Source organism: Vulpes lagopus, chromosome 2 (genome assembly GCF_018345385.1).
Source record: "Vulpes lagopus strain Blue_001 chromosome 2, ASM1834538v1, whole genome shotgun sequence".
NCBI lineage: Eukaryota > Metazoa > Chordata > Mammalia > Carnivora > Canidae > Vulpes > Vulpes lagopus.
The window spans coordinates 73791829-73809659 of NC_054825.1; the positions used below are offsets into that span (position 1 = coordinate 73791829).

Below are 17831 nucleotides of genomic sequence, written 5' to 3' on the forward strand. Positions count from 1 at the left end.
TTCCTCTAGTGCTTAAGATGATGAGTTTAAAAGAAACATCCAACACATCTCAGATTGTTAAGCAGTCATGATACCGTTATTTTAAGACAATAGCTAAATTTGTTTATATTGGTTCAGATCTATATGCAGGGAGGAAAGAGAGAAAATGTGAATACTTGATAATTTTTGTATTCAAACTACACTTTCTTACCAAGTCAGTACCCTTTTATTTGGGCAAAAAAAGAAATTATTTCTTAGTATGAACCAGATTCTCCTTTATGTAGATAATATATTATGTAGAAAGTCTGTAAGACTGTATTTCTAAATATTAACAGTGGCTATCTCTGGATATTGATTTTTAGTTTATTTTGCTTACCTCTTTTGTATAAATTTAAAGAAAAATACCTTGCTTTTTCCTGCTTTCCCTCTAGCGTTGTAGTAATAGAGTACAGTATGACAAATGGGAGTGGTGCACAATCTTTTCAGCCAGCAGCGCTGTTACAGTTCTTCTCCCACCTGATAATGAGCCTATGAAATTTCAAATACTGCCTGCTGGGTGCTGATGGCTTGCAGGGCCATAATTATCCTAAGTGCAGCTTCTCATTGTAATAAGCAGAGTCTGGTTACTGCTCCCTCCAAGGAGAAAGCCAAGCTCCACTAGCTAGTCATAGGGCTGCTGAACAGCACCCTTGAATTTTCTTCTTTAAACTGAGTAACTGAAGAATAAGGGAGATGTTACTGTGCTGTAAATCACAACAATTCTGGATTTTTGAACTTTAATTGTATAGTTTATTAATATTTAAGTTTTGAATTCAAGGGAAGAAAACTAAGCACATAGTCATTTGTATTTAGGTTATAATTTTTAATTTCTTTCATTTCAGCTTTAAAGCATGGTTTACTTCAGATATAAAACAATTTTCCCTAAAATTGATGGTTCAACATAGAGTACCCTCTGATTGATAATTTTTGCTATTGCATAATGCTTTATAATGAAGCACAGGCAAGGAGATAAACCTTGTTTTGGTTTATGGTTTTATACCCAAGCCAGTAACTCCTAAGTTGAAACTATATATCTGAATTCAAGTGGTTGTTTGACCAACAATGGAAAGGGAAGATCTGCTTTGAACCTACTTTGCTTTGTTACCTTGGAGTAACTGTGTGGATGACCTAACCTAGCTTCTCACCAGCAGAAGTTATTGGCAGATTCTTAAATTGATTATTTGAGACATGTATTAGCATAGTACAGTTACCCTCAAACAACATGAATTTGAACTTCGCAGGTCCACTTATACATAGATTTGTTTTTTTTTTTCTGATAACTATAAAACAGTACTATATAGTAAATGAATTTACTCTTTCTTAGGCTTTTCTTAATAACCTTTCTCTAGCTTTCTTTATTGTAAAATTATAACATAATAAACATGACATAAAAATATGTACTAATCAACTGCTTGTATTATTGGTAAGGCTTCTAGTCAGTAGGAGTCTATCAGTAGTCACGTTTTTGGAGAGTCAGAAGTTATATTTCATGTTATCGACTGTGCCAGGAGTTTGGCTCCCCTTACCCTGCTACATTGTTCAAGGGTCAACTTCTCAACCCCATTATGTTGTTATTCCCCCCAGAAAAAAAAATCTTTTGCCAGCTGGTCTTCTTCTTTTCTTAATTCTAAAATCAAATAAAACCTGTTTTACTTTTTCCTTGCCTACTCCAGCCTGAGTTTCAACTCTTAGATATATCTTTCTGGTCTTTAGTATGTGTGTGGTTATATTCACATGTTGATACCATATTGTAGATAGGATTGTATATCCTGATTTTTTACACTTAATATTATATATACTAAACATTTTTCACGTATCATTTAAAAAGTCTTTGTAATCATTTTTTGTAATCATTTTTAATGACTAATACTCTATTACGTTGGATATTTATACCACATATCTGTTGTTAAAATGTTGAGTGAATATCTTTATTTACAAAATTTTGTCACCATTTTAGTTTTTTTAATTGAGATGCAAACAAGAAAAATTACTGAGTGAAGGGATATGAACATTTAAGACTTTGCAAATTGTCACATTGCTCTGTGGAAAGTTTTGCCAACTTAGAGTCCCACCAGAGATGTAATACGTTGACTTCTAATGATTCAGTCTTTTGAATGATAAAGGTACAGCTCTTTTTCTAGCTGACCCAGTGGACATGAGATCCCAGGTCAGTATATTTACAGTCTTTTAGCGGAAAAGACTAGTAGATGTATCTAACATATTACTTCTAAAATCTTCTATTTATTTAGTTAGTTAGTTATTTTTTATTTAAGATTTTATTTATTTATTCATGAGAGACAGAGAGAGGCAGAGGCAGAGGGAGAAGCAGGCTCCATGCAGGGAGTCCGATGTGGGACTCGATCCTGGGACTCCAGGATCATGCCCCAAGCCAAAGGCAGACGCCCAATCACTGAGCCACCCAGGCGTCCCTAAAATCTTCTATTTAACTTGTGGAACAGTCGTTTGGGCAATCCCAGTATCACACAATACTTTTGAAAAGCTTAGCTCCAAAAGAAGGATGTTTTCACCATTAAATTATACTAGATCTGGGACGGCTGGGTGGCTTAGCAGTTGAGTGTCTGCCTTTGGCTCAGGGCCTGATCCCGGGATTCTGGGATCAAGTCCCACATCGGACTCCCTGCATGGAGCCTGCTTCTCCCTCTGCCTATGTCTCTGCCTTTCTCTGTGTCTCCGATGAATAAATAAATTAATATTTTAATAAACAAATAAATAAATAAATCTAGATCTGCATAGTAAATGCTCACTTCACACAACTTTCTTGGGAAACCTTACTTGAGCATCCAGACCCTACAACTGAAAGTTACTTAGGGAGCAGTGACTTTTTTGAGATTCCACATTTGAGTAACCATCCCTTTACCACCTGCATCTAATACTAGGCAAAATGGAAGGAAAAAAAAAAAAAAAACAGACTTCCCTTCCTACATGATGAGGTAGATAGTTGACTAGAGTTAGAATAATGAGTAGGACATAATCTCCTTTTCATATATAGAGTCAGAACTGCACCTATGCTGATAAGAAGCTTATCTGACAGACCCCTCCAAATGGGAAGAAATTTTCAATTTATAAATTTGAGTGGCTGATGTAGCCCAATGTAGAGAAAAAGACAGGTGTTTTTGAAAACAAAAAAAGCATTCCTTGCCAAATATTTTCATTACTATTAATGAAAAGACATCAAAAGAAAAAAATGTAGTTTCAACTGGAGAGCCCTGTGGCTCAAAGGTCAGCCAGAGTAAACAAGAACGCCTATAAAAAGCCATTTACATTCCCTTCATACAAGATTTATTTATGAGGGATCCTTCCAGGAAAGAGTCCGACTGAGACTAAAGACTGTTTGGCCAGGATGTCCTGACTGGGCAACATTCAGAACATGTGATCAGTGCGTGATTCTAGAAGCCATTCACAAGGTCTTTGCTCTGGAGTGTCTCGGCCTTTGCTTCCCTTGTTGATACCCCATGACATTTTACCAAATGGATCCCACTCTGCCCCGCCCCCCCAATCACCTGGTCCCTCAGGTAACCCTTTGGAAAACATGAGAAAAAGTGAGTGCAGCATCAATTTTTTTTTTTTTTTTTTTTTCTTGAGAAGAGTGTTATAGAGTTCCAGCCTCTTCTTTCATTCTGGCTCTTTTTCAGTTATTGAGCAAGTCTTCGCTGTAGTCGGTTAGGCTACATGCCCAGGGACTATTTGGGTATTTTGGTGCACAGTGGCCTTAATGGGTCATTAAGTAAGACTAGGAGTGAGACCTAAGCATGCTTTGCTACGTGATTTCATGGGCTCCCTCACAGACCACCCAGAAGCCTGCTCACTAAGGCCTGTTCCAACCAAAACCCTGAGTGGAAATTTTCTCTCAGCCCCCTAGAGGGCACCCAAACCAACATTTTGCCTTCAGGGATTCTGTTTTCTTCCATTTAGGCGGAGCCCCCCAAAACAGTAATTCCCATGACCAATACTAGATTTATTAAGTTGAAAGGGACTTCTCAGCAATTTGATTTAGATGTTTTTGTTTATAAATTATCCAGCAGTACCCAGTGATCAAGGGTAGACAGTAATTTATTTTAACTCAAGATTTCCATAATTTTTATTTTCCCATTACAATATGATGCAATTTTTCAAAATTTAAAAAATTAAAAAAAAACAATATGATGCAATTAGGTTGAATTCAACCAAATCTTGCTACTTACTACGTTATCATTAAAAGGCATTCTTCTCGGGATCCCTGGGTGGCGCAGCGGTTTAGTGCCTGCCTTTGGCCCAGGGCGCGGTCCTGGAGACCCGGGATCGAATCCCACGTCGGGCTCCCGGTGCATGGGGCCTGCTTCTCCCTCTGCCTATGTCTCTGCCTCTCTCTCTCTCTCTCTCTCTCTCTGTGACTATCATAAATAAATAAAAGTTAAAAAAAAAAATTTAAAAGGCATTCTTCTCAATACAAAGTTAATACAAAAAAAAAATTGTCTCCTACTGTTACAATTTCTAAGTTTTGCTACTGATTTATTTTTACCCAAATTCCCTTCATTATTTTTTCTCTACATGGTCCCTGTTTGTAAGTGATTGCCATATCTGGGGACTTGTCTCTGGCTATCCAGACTATGGAATTGACCTATCTTTCTGCCTTTACCCCTTTAAAACAAAAACAACAAAACAGGCTTGAACTCAAGACCCTGAGATCAAATCAGACACTTAACCAACTGAGCCACCCAGGCACCCCTGCCTCTACCCTTCCTTATATTGCAGTTTCCAACTGTTTTCTACCTCCCTCCTTGTCTCCTCTCCCATCCCCTACTCCCACACCTTGTTCCGGCTCTGGACTTAAAGAATTATGAAGAATCCTAACCATTGATTGGGTGGTTCCATCTGCTCTTACACAGGTATTGGAGAGAAGTATGAGGAGGAACAGTCTTCTCAGGGTCAGAGAGGGAAGGATTTTTCGGTAGAGATTAATATAGCCCTGGAAAGCTGAATCAGTTTTTATTTGCAGCCTCACTGTGGTCAGATACCCTCCTCTGGGCTGTAAGGTGTCAACTTCCATTTACATTATTTCATATCTATAGGAAAATGTGTTTGCAAACTAGCATGTACCTTTTAACTTTTAGGTTTGCCCTATATATGTTGATTATAAAAGAGAACACTATAAAGTAAATAAATAAAATTATGAAATACTAAACTTGATAAAATCAAGGATAAACTAGTAGAATTTCAGTGGGAGTATAGAGATTTTGGAATCTGGCCTTGTAACAAGCTCGTAGACAGACTTTGTTACCATTCCTGCCTCTGGGAACCTGGTATTTAACTAAATGCAAATAATGGACAGATTTCTACGAGGACCAATACAGCTTAGTGATTAACCAGGAGGCTTCTTTCAAAATAGTTCCTTCACTGATACTCATGTTTACTGTTGATGTGTCATCACTTAGTCACTTCAGCTATATTCGGAGCATCATCATTTTATAGTCCAGGAAACAACAGAGCTTCAGCAGTCAAATGACTTTACCAAGGAAGAACAGCATCAAGAGATGAGAACATCTTGATATCACTGTATTTCCTTTCTTTCTTTTTTTTTCTTTAATGGGGTAGGAACCAGCAAAATAAAATTCATTTTACTTTGGGATTTAGTACCTCTATGCCATATCTGAAACTTGAGTTGTATGTTCTTCCAACTGAGCCAGCCAGGTCCCCCTGTATTAAAATATTTTCTAATCTATTCTATTCCTGTCTTTAATTTGCTTCCTTAATGTCCAGATCTACCAAACTGATTTCATGACCAGTAATAGGTGTGACCTGCAATTTGAATAACACTGGTCTAAATTAATTTCTAGTTGTACTCATCATTTTAGTCCTGAAGAAAAGAGATTAGCAGCTTGATTTAAAGGACTGTAAAGTTTGCTAACTAGTATAATGCAGTTCCTTTGTCTCTGAAATGTTCTGGAAAATGATCTTGAGTGGCAGGAACATGAAAACATAAGAGAATCTTAAAATATATGAAGAATTGGGTTCAAACTGAGCCCATAATTGTATGTTTGTACGTAGATAAATCTTGTAGTCCAAACCTGCTCTCTGTGTTTTGGCATGACCTTTGTTCCTAGAAGGTATTTAGTAAATAAATATTTATTGTGTGAATGAGTGACAGTGGGACCTACTGGTTTAGTTGTAATTCTGGCTTTTGTTAAAAGGACGAAGGATGTCAAGGGAAACTGAAACAACTCTGTCATCAGAGCTATGTTGCCATTCATTAAAAAATGCTTTAATTCCAGCATGTCTTCATAGATTGATCCTAAGTTTACCTTAATACATAGAAATCATAACCTGGGTCTTAGTCCTGACCTCAGCGTCATTTTTCTGGAACTGACTTTATTCATCTGAAAAATGAGTACTTGGGAATTGTAATCATTAGTTCCCAAATTATTAGAAGTCATGATTCCTGGGGGAATCACCAGGGAATACTGCTTTTTGTCCCTTCTGTGTGAACTAAGAATGGTTTGGCTTGTTTGAACTATGACTGTTATGTGATTACTTCCATGATAACATTTTTCTGTTATATTTGCTACATGTTTATAATTATATTGCCTATCAATCAGTATTAGTGTGCAGCAGAAGTATATCTGCAAATTTAGATGACAGCCATGGTTTCATTTTAACATCAGAGCACCTTGGTACAATGTGTCAAGAAATGTGGATCAGGCCTGGATATCCCTTTATAGTCCTAGACACTATTTGTTTTCAGAAATCCATCTTTTGTGACATGCCGTTTTTCTCTTTTAGAATTCCCTCTTAAAAAAAAAAAAAAAGAATTCCCTCTTAATATATCTTCTTCCCTTTTCTATAGGAATGACATCTTTGTGTTCCTACTAAGCACACGAGCTGGAGGACTGGGTATCAATCTCACTGCTGCAGATACAGTAAGTAATGAGAGCACAATATACCAGATATGCAAGTTTTCTACTATAAATATTGTTCAGTTGGTATTACCCTTTGCTTTGTGTCACACTTTTTATTTCTTTGCCTCATTATGTTAAAAGACAATAGTTGCATTTTGGCTGGAACTAGGACATTTTAGCTTTACTTTTGGACTTTTCTGTCCATTCTCTTAGAATATGTTTCTTACACATTCATTCAACAAAGATTTAGTGAATGCTATGTGTCTGAAACTGTTCCCTTTTTTTTTTTTAAGATTTTATTCATTTATTTATGAGAGACACAGAGAGAAAGGCAGAGACACAGGCAGAGGGAGAAGCAGGCTCCATGCAGGGAGCCCGAGGTGGGATTTGATCCCAGGTCTCCAGGATCACGCCCTGGGCTGAAGGCGGCGCTAAACCGCTGAGCCACCCGGGCTGCCCTGATACTGTTCTTAAAACAGTTGGAGTATATCAGTACATAAATTGACTTAATCTGCCTGGATTGACAATTTCTTTTTTAGGAGCCATAACTGAACAAATCAGAAATGATTGTTTTATTGCTCTTATGCTTTATTCTACCATGGGAAAAATTCCTTATTTACCCCAAATTTTAAAAGGTGTTTGGAGAGCAATGAAATTGGTAATTTAAAAAATAAAAATGGGGGACAACCTGGGTGGCTCAGCAGTTGAGCATCCGCCTTCGGCCCAGAGCATGATCCTGGAATCCTGCGATCAAGTCCCACGTCGGGCTCCCTGCATGGAGCCTGCTTCTCTCTCTGCCTGTGACTCTGCCTCTCTCTCTCTGTATGTCTCTCATGAATAAATAAATAAAACCTTAAAAAATAAAAATGGGGCACCTGCGTGGCTCAGTTCAGCGTCTGCTTTGGCTCAAGTCATGGTCCAAGGGTCCTGGGATGGAGCCCTATATCCAGCTCTCTGCTTGGTGGAGAGCCTGCTTCTCCCTCTCCCTCTGCCTACTGTTCCTCCTGCTTCTATTCTCTCTCTCTCTGTCAAATAAATAAATAAAATCTTAAAAAAAAAAAAAAAAAAAACCAAAGGCATTGTATCAAATGAGCTATCCTTTCATACCCAATCTCCTTGGAAGAATACTTAAGTTGACTGAAATGGAAAAGAGCATTCCTTTTGAATCTCAAAATTATTCCCAGTGTCCAAATATATTTAATAACAATTTCAGTGACCTTGAGACATAAGAATGCATATGTGGGAAATTGTAGAAAGTATGATTCTAAAAATGTCATTTTATGTGGCTGTTGCAGTGCTTCTCTGTGAAATAGCATGAAAATTCCCAGAAATGGGAGGAGGATGCAAGCCCTGGAGAGTTATGGAGAAATGAGGTACAAGGGAGAAGAGGCCTGAATAGACTCACAAGCTGCAGAGCTAGAACTAGAGCCTAGTCTCCACTCCAAGGCTGTGTCCACTGTCTCCTTACTAACTACTGTACCTAGAGCTTCAGTACAAGAAAGAAGAGCAGATTCTATAATGTCTAAGTAGCATATTAACCACAGGACTCAGCTGTTACCTTCTTTGGCATGTAAAGTTCATCATCCAGTTAACCAGGTTTGGACAAGGCTCCAGGGCCTGAGGACTGCTGGAAGCCTAACTGGGTAGATGTTGGATCATGTACATCATCAGCTTCCGGCTTCTTTAAGGGCAGGTTGTAATGGGTGTTAAGTGTGTTCTTGTAAGTTCTCTGACATGGTGGTTCACTTCATATCACATCAGATAGCAGAAATCTGGCTTTCTTTACTTCTTAATTCTCAGCTCTATTTTTTTTTTAAGTATCTCATACAGTCCTAACTTAGTCATACTCTCAATGTGAGTACCAGAGTCGTCACTTTCTCTTTTTGACTCCAGTTGCAGCTCCTAGCCCCATATTTATTCTCTTGGTTTATTTATGCCCTCTTTATTAACCATGCCACTCCCTTTGCCTAAAACTCTCAGGGAATCTCCATCCTCTTACAAGATAAAAGATAAGCTCCTTTACATGGCATACAAGGCTTTCATTTTGTGGTATTTATCCTTTCTAGTCTAATCACCAGATTTCTCCCACCTTCCAAAATTTATGTTCCAGAAATAATGATTGACTTTTTGTGCCTGAACATACCATACTGTATTACACTGTTGCATGAACTGTTTGTTCAGCGCCTCTTTCACCTGGTAAACTTCTCTCTGTTCTTCAAAACCCCATTCATGATCAGGGGTTGTTTTATATGTGCTAGTGTAGCTTCTCTGATAAAGTGACGCTTGAGCCAAGATCTGAAGAAAGTGAGGAAGCAAGCCAAGCATATATCAGGCATAAAGAAGAGCATTCCAGGCAGAAGAGATAAATGCAAAGCCCTGAGGCGAGAACATGCTTGGCATGATCAGGCCATAGAAAGCAGCCCTTTGTAGATGGAATAGAAAGGATGAGGGGGAGAAGTTGTCAGATAAGTGTTGTGAAACAGATGAGATGGGAGGCCACTGGAAGAATTGGAACAGAGTAATATGATTTGGCTTGGGTTTTAAATGTGTCCCTCTGGCTTTGGGGGAATGAGATGGGAAGATCTACAGGGAGAAAGGTAGAAGCAGAAAGTTCAGTTAGGAGTTAGATGCACAAAACCACAAAAAAAAGGGGGGGGTGGGGTGTTAGACACAACGTGATGGTGATTTGGACAAGGGTTGAAGCAGTGGATGTGGGGAGAAATAATAGGAATTTGCATGTAATTAGGCATGGTGCAGCCCTGGTGGCTCAGCGGTTTAGTGCCGCCTTCAGCCCAGGGTGTGATCCTGGAGACCTGGGATTGAGTCCCACATTGGGCTCCCTGCATGGAGCCTGCTTCTCCCTCTGCCTGTGTCTCTGCCTCTCTCTCTCTCTCTCTCTCTCTCTCTCTGTCTCTTGTGAATAAATAAATAGGAAATCTTTTTTTTTTTTTTTTTTTAATTAGGCATGGGAGGTAGGATTTGCTACTACATTAGATGTGGGAAGTGTAGGAGGTGTCAAAACTTCAAGGTGTTTGACCTAGGCAGCTGCAATGATGGAGACATCAGTTACCAATTAAGGGGAAGATACAGAAAGGAATTGATTTGAGAGAAATCAAGAGTTTGGTTTGGGGTGTATTCAGTTCAGGATTCTTAGTAAACACTTAAGGGGGTCACCCAGGCTGCAGGGTCTGGAGTTCAGCAGAAAAATTGAGTCCAGGGACACTTGGGTGGCTCAGTTGATTGAGCATCCAACTCTTCATTTCATTATGGCTCAGGTCATAATCTCAGCTCTTGAGATCGGGCTCCATTTTGAGCAATGAAGCCTGCTTGAAAATCTCCCTCTGCCCCTCCTTTCCACCGCTACTCACACACACATGCATGCATCCTCTCTCTAAAAAAGAAAAAAAAGATTGAAGCTGAAGATGTACTCTTGGAATCATTAGGTCCTAGATATTTAAGACCATGAGGCTGGGTAAAGTTACCTGGGAAGTCTAGCATAAATTCATGTGATTAAAATGTATTTCTCTTCTCAGTCTGCCTATCTCAGGTTTGATCTGTGGTTTTTTAAGGAAAAGTTTTTGGGGCACCTGGGTGGCTCAGTGTTTTGAACTTCCAACTCTGGTTTTCAACTCAGGTCATGATCTCGAGGTCTGCTCAAGGCAAGTGGGGTCCATGTCTCTCTCTTCCGCCTTCTCCCTTTGTTCATGCATACTCTCTCTCAAATAAGTAAGTCTTGGAGGAAAAAAAAGGCATGGTTCTAGCCATTTATTTACATGGCAAAAAAAAAAAACACACACACAGATTTGAGTGAGGAGATCCTGAATTCTGCTTCCAGTGTACACATAATTTGCCCGGTGGAGGTTAGGAGTTCCTGCCACCCACAAAGAACCCAAGTAGGCCTAACCCATAGCTAGAGAAGTTGAAGTAGGAATTCCTTTTCATCCTAGGGGCTAGAGAGAAAGGCTGAATATTCTGAGTTCTTAGTTCCAAAATAATTTACATTTAATTTTGAGGGGAAAGCTTGGGGAATCACTTGTGAATTAGAACCTCCTGGAATACTTCTCAGTAAACTGAGACCACAAGACTGAGTTTCTAGGTTCTTCTGTGTGAAGTTAAAGTGCGTGTGTGTGTGTGTGTGTGTGTGTGTGTGTGTGTGTGTGTTTGTTTAGAGAAACAATAGGCTTAACTGCTTGCCTGGCATTCTTCCTTTGTCCTGAGATTTATTTAGCTTTGGAATATTCCCCAGAACCATTTATGGACAAGGAAGAGGTTAGTCAGCCTAAATGTCAGGAAAAACTTAATGTCTTATGATTGAAAATGCATATATAGACGTATATTTGTAAACAGTGGACTCTGGCCCACTCTGTTAGTAAAAACATGATTTTACCATGTGATTAATGGCCTCGTACTGCCTGGTTTTGTTTTTGTATATTCTTCCTAAAGTAGGGAATTTGTGCATTTGACTGTGTTTAGTGAAGGGTTATTACAAACTGCACCGTTTTGTCCCTGTGTCAGACCTGTACTAAATACTCAAATGTAGAGAGAGGAGGAGCTTTTTTCTCTCTTGGTAGAAGTGTGATCCTATGTGTCCCCTGAGACCACATGGGACAGACAGTTCAGCCCTCCCAAGGAACTGAGGTTCCACTCATTCTCTTGAAGGCGAGTTTTACCCTCCAAGTATTGGTCCACCTTTTTCCAGTTGTTCCTCTCAAAATTTTCCTGTTTCGTAGTTCACTCCCTCATCCCATGAAGCTCCTTCTCAGTGACCTGTAAAGCCGGAGGCCTCCACCCCCTCTTAGCTCTCACCTCCCTCTTCCCCCCATGGCTGTCCAGCTTGGCATGTACAACTTCATGAAGGTGCTATTAATATATTTCCCCTTAGTCATTGCTGGGCTGTGCTTTGTGGCCATGCATTGACTTGCTTTAATCTTTCCTGACTAAGTTAGTTGTTCTTATCCTTTAATTGTTATTTGTTTTTCTCTAGAATGTCTCACTGAGCTCCATAAACCTGATTACCAAATCTCAGTGTCATTTTTTTCCCACCATGGTGGGCATTGTCTCCCGTTGCACTCTCCTCACTGCCCCCAGTTCATGTCCTGGTTGATTTCAGTGTTCATTTCATTGTCAGGTTAGATAATAACCATCTGTCTGGCTTGGTTTTTAGTTCTCTCATTCTTGTTGTAACTTACTAGCTTATACATATCCATACTCTTTTTTCCCCCCCCGGATACATAGTTTTCTTAATAGAATATTATTTTATTCTAGTCCTCACAAATTCCCCACCTCTTTTAACCCACTTAAATGATAATTAGCCACTAAATATGGGGGTTGTCTTGAAGTTAAATTGCAGACCTGTCTCCTTAGCTGTAATTTACCTCTTATGAGCTAAAAAAAAAAAAAAGAAAGAAAGAAACCAAGTTGAATCAGGTCTGGTTGCCACTGAGTCTTCCAGGAAAAAATATAAATGTTAAGGAAGCACCCATGAGATGATTCATAATATAGAACTTCCCATTACAAATTCCTACTGAACCATTGCCTCAGGCTTAGGTAACTAACTAAAGGTACTATCTTTTAGATGGGACATCAGCTGTCATTTTCTAGTAGTAGTCATTTTAGGTGTGTTGGGTAAGTAGTGTTTCTCCCCAGTCCAATTGGAGGCCTCCTTTTCATTAACTCTGTCTTCCCATCCTGTTCTCTCTGAAAGTTCGAAGTAGATTTTCTAGAATTTTGCATATCCTATTGAATCTCCAAAATATCCTATGGTCAGATTTGCTCTGCTCCTCTACAAATGGCAAACATTGTGTACTTCAAAATCCTAAATCTGTGGACCACTATGGATTAGCAGTAAGTTTTCCCAGTGACTTTTTTTTTCTTTGGGAGGCAGTTGGTAATTTTCTCCCCAAGGATTCTGACTGATGCTAAAAATTGTGGGATTATACCTCACATAAAAGCAAGACAAAAGGAGCAGCATAAGAAAGAGCCAGTGGGGGGTTTACTGTTATAGACAAGAATGTTGAAAATGCAGATGCCTTTTATCCATCTTCACTCAAAGTCTGAATTCTGCAGAGAATAAAATTGTGTCCAATTTTAAATGAAAGAACAAATAAATTACTTTGGAGTGAATCACTCAGTTTACATTTTTGGCTTGATCTAGTGATGATCAGTCCCCTTAGAGATTCTAGTATCAATTGACTAGTATTTGTGGAATTCTGCTTTGTAGGTATGGGTGCTGTCTATCCTTCAATATGACTAGATAGGGAGATTTTTTTTTTTTTTAGATTTTTTATTTATTTATTAGAGACAGAGAGAGAGAGACAGGCAGAGGGAGAAGCAGGCTCCATGCAGGGCACCTGATGTGGGACTCGATCCTGGGTCTCCAGGATCATGCCCTGGGCTGAAGGCGGCGCTAAACTGCTGAGCCACCCAGGCTGCCCTAGATAGGGAGATTTTTAAAATAATACACATGAATTAACTGGACACCCATAGAAGATAGTCTGTGATTAAGTGAGAACTTCGACCAGGATAGGCAAGGTATTGTTAATAGTGCAGGTTATGGAGGGAGACTGTTAGGACTGTGAGCTTAAGCCAGTCTCTTCCTGATTGGTAAAATAAAGGAAATACACAAGGTTTTTGAGAAAATTTAGTGAGATATGTATGCACAGTAGTGCCAGATACATTGTAAGTGCTGAACAGATTTTAACCATTATTATTTCTAGGAAGAAACCATGAGGAATAGGGGAAAGGGACATTGTTAGAGGCAGGAGAAATCAGGGAGGCCTTCCTGAAAATGGGAAGCTTGAATTGAACCATAAAGGACCAACAGAGAAAAATTGAGGGACTCCAGGTCAGAAAAACAGCTTGAGCAAAAAGTGGTGCAGACAAAACATGAGTGAGGAGCCCTGAGGAGACTTATCTGAGAAAAGGGAAGGGGCATGTTTATTATAGAAAAGAATAGAAATAAAGTTGGCTCAGTATAGCAGGGCCTGATTATTGAGGGGAATTTGGACTTGGTGTGTTACCACATTAACTGGCAGGGAGATGGAGTGGCCTACAGCAGTACCCCAAGTACACTGAAGAAGAGAAGGACTGATCTCTAAAAAGCCTGCTGGTCTGACAGAGCAAGCTAGGCGTAGGTGATGAGGCTCAGTGCAGGACAGAGACAGTGGGACTGTAAAAAGGAGAGATTCATTTCTGAAGCAGCAGTGGCTGGATTTGGTGACTTGCTTGAATATGAATGAGGACAGAGAGAGATGAGCACCATTTGGAACTAGTTTTCTTTCAAGAAGTCCCCTATATTCTATGGCAGCCTCAGGGCTGAGGACCCAGGAATCTGTTGACCATAGGATCACTTGTGGGGTAGAGAAGAGGAGAGTACATTGTTGTTTATGTTTGTTGTTTAACAAACTAAAAGTAGCTTCCAGGAGGCCCTTTAGCACTTCTTTGCTGAATTTAAGGAATAGAAAATATGGGCCGGAGAATACTGGGAAAGCCATTCCTCTCCCTTAGCAAAGTAGGCTGTGTGAAAGAGAAGGCTTTCAAGGGATGCCTGGTTGGCTCAGTTGGAAGAGCATGTAACTTTTTTTTTTTTAAGATTTTATTTATTTATTCATAGACACACAGAGAGAGAAGCAGAGACACAGGGAGAGGGAGAAGCAGGCTCCATGCAGGGAGCCCGACATGGGACTCGATCCCGGTTCTCCAGGATCACACCCCAGGCTGCAGGCGGCGCCAAACCGCTGCACCACCGGGGCTGCCCAGCATGTAACTTTTGATGTTGGGGTTGTGAGTTTGAGTCTCACGTTGGGGGTAGAGATTGATTGATTGAATAAATAAATAAATAAATAAATAAATAAATAAATAAATAAATAATAAAATCTTTAAAAAGAGAGAGAGAGAGAGAAAAGGCTTGGCTTATATCCCCCACTTTGTAGGCCTACCACTTACTTAGGCTCTCTGACCTTGGATAAATTCTGTAATTCCTATGTGCCTCACTTTCCTCACCTATAAAATGGGCGTCTTAATAGTACCTAAATCATAATGACTGTGGGATTTAAGTGAGTTCATACACTAGAGCAACTAGAACAGTGACTGGCAAATAGTAAGCACTAAGAGTTAACTATTAATATTATTGCTGTTCCCTATTTTTAAATGAAAATCCTGGGGGGGAAAAGCTTAGGGTATGTCTTTTTTGCCCAGGGCAATGAAGGAATGGCTTGGATTTTATGAGAGGGTATCTGCTCGTCTTAATATTCTAGGAAAAAATCTGACATCAAACTACAAATAACAGGTGGCCAGGTTACCTTCAGAATTCCTGGTTTTGCTGTAAGAGTGTCTCAGTCTTTGCTGTATTCTTGTCCTGCCTGTACAGGTGATTTTTTATGATAGCGACTGGAACCCCACTGTGGACCAGCAGGCCATGGACAGGGCCCACCGTTTGGGGCAGACAAAGCAGGTTACTGTATACCGGCTCATCTGTAAAGGCACCATTGAAGAACGCATTCTACAACGAGCCAAGGAGAAGAGTGAGGTAAGTGCCAGGCAGAGGAAGTACTATAGAGGGGAAACTGGAAAGTCCAACCACATTTACTGGGCTAAGACTCTTGCCTTCCATGGATCAAGAAGGGGTGAAAACTTCTTCTGAATAGAAAATAAAATCAAGTCCTATACTGCCCTGGCTGTTCATTCTTCACTCCTTTTCTATCTGAATGGTGTCTACAGCCTAGATTGGGCTGTCGTTCATGTGGGGCTCAATACCAGTCATGGCTCTCCTATTTCACATACTTTCCATTTCAGGGGAAGAGGGAATGACATTTGAGCTCTCATCCTAGTACTCTTGATTTGATAGCCTCTAAGCTGTATGGCAGATTTTCTGGTTTCCAAAGAACTGATTATTTGGGGGTTTGTTCTTTTAATCTTGATTTCAGTATTATTGGATATTCTAGCTATCAATTAGCAGTTACAAGTAAAAGTAGTTCTCATTATTCTTTCTGTTGGACAAATAATTGGATGAGCCAGTGAGATGATTGAGGAGAAATAGGGAATCAAGGTGCCAGAGGAGCAGACTGGGAAAAATATTTCCTTCTTTCTGGATATTAGCTATAAGGAAATGGTTCTTTGGTGGTGATGTTTTGATCTGCTTCGTGTAGATTCAGCGGATGGTGATTTCTGGTGGGAACTTCAAACCAGATACCTTGAAACCCAAAGAAGTGGTTAGTCTTCTTCTAGATGATGAAGAACTGGAGAAGAAATGTATGTACTCTAAACCTCTTACTAAAGCTCTCTCCTCCCTACAAAAGATTTTTATCTGGCCCCACCCCTTTAAAAATGATAGGGGCCCTGGGCTACGTGCCAGCAAAGCCAAAGACCATATTTGGGGAAAAACATTTTTATGTTAATAACCATGGCTCAGTGAGCGTCTGCCTTTGGCTCAGGTTTTTATCCCGGGATTCTGGGATCAACTCCCTCATTGGATCCCCACAGAGAGCCTGCTTTTCCCTCTGCCTATGTCTCTGCCCTCTCTGTCATGAATAAATAAAAATAAAATCTTTAAAAAATAAAGGGGGGAACGCCCAGTGGCTCAGTGGTTGAGCATCTGTCTTCGGCTCAGGGCATGATCCTGGGGTCCCGGATCGAGTCCCGCATTGGGCTCCCTACAAGGAGCCCACTTCTCCCTCTGCCTATGTCTCTGGCTCTCTCTCTCTCTCTCTCTCTCTCTCTGTCTGATGAATAAATAAAATCTTAAAAAAAAAAAAAAAAAGAATGTGTTAAAGAGTAGAAGGTTAAACTCCAGTGTATTTTAAAAGTACTGTGACTTTAAATAAATTTGCCACAGGGAAGCTATAACCCTAGAGTCCTCGGCAGTAATGAATTTACATTGTTCTGCTCAAAGAAGTGTTTTTATGGAGAGGTTGGAGAAACACACTGTTGTAGCACTTGTCCCATGAGTTGCTGGTTTTTGAGAATAATTGGTTTCAGAATGACCTTGTGAGCCCCAGAGGATGTCATAGCATCACATCAGGAAATATGATGAAGGTCCTTTCTCACAGTGATCATATTTGCCACCACCTTCTAAAACCCTTTCAGGAGTCTACAACCATACTTGATTTGTGCAGTGCAGAGATATTAAAAGCCTGAAAAGAAAAGGGAAAGAATACAGGCAAGGAACAGGCCATGACAGTTAAACTGAATGATGGTTTGAACCAGAAACTGTTCAGAATCCAAGAACTTTCTTCCCTCTCCAAGTTAAAAAACCACCAGTATCTGCCTTAGACAGAAGTCCTACCCTAGAACATAAATATCAGAGGGTTCAGCCACCTTAATTTCAGAGAGTGAGCATTATGATTACCACTAGTACTTCATCAGATCTTTCTTTCCTTTAATTTTCTTGATAGTGAGACTGCGGCAAGAAGAGAAACGGCAGCAGGAGGAAACCAACCGAGTCAAAGAGCGCAAGCGCAAGCGGGAAAAGTATGCAGAGAAGGTATCTCAAGCTTTGGGTGCCCAACAGAGACCAACGGGGGGGCGGGGCTGTGTTTATAAGAAAGTCTTTGGGTACATGGCTTGTCATCTTGGTTACTGGTTGATACCCTGCTCCGGCTGTCTGTGGTAAGTAACAGTTCTATACTGAATGACATTTGATCAGGAGAAATGCAGCCTTGGTAGACCAATAGTCCCTACATAGACCTACCCTGTCTGTGATCCCACGTGATTATGGAAACCATTTGTCAGGGTTGTTGCAAAGTACAAGGCTAAATGTGAATAAGATGGATCTCACATTATCAGATTTGTAAGATTCCATAGAATCTGAGAAAGGGCCTAAGAGATCATTATATCCAATCCTACCTTAATTCTGCTACTATTCCATTCAATGTGTGTACTCTATCATTGGAAAAAGAAATCACTGGCCACTCTGCTCATCTC

At 39.9% G+C, this 17831-nt stretch overlaps 1 protein-coding gene across 2 annotated transcripts in view; it reads left to right on the forward strand.

Annotated features, from left to right (window-relative positions):
• Positions 1-17831, forward strand: part of INO80 (INO80 complex ATPase subunit) — a 136496-nt gene that overhangs the window by 111375 nt on the left and 7290 nt on the right. For both annotated transcript variants that reach the window (XM_041743315.1, XM_041743314.1), the window contains exons 29-32: positions 6860-6932; positions 15280-15438; positions 16058-16160; positions 17303-17391. In XM_041743315.1, coding sequence (XP_041599249.1) covers positions 6860-6932; positions 15280-15438; positions 16058-16160; positions 17303-17391 — 424 coding nt within the window. The remainder of the gene's footprint in view (positions 1-6859; positions 6933-15279; positions 15439-16057; positions 16161-17302; positions 17392-17831) is intronic.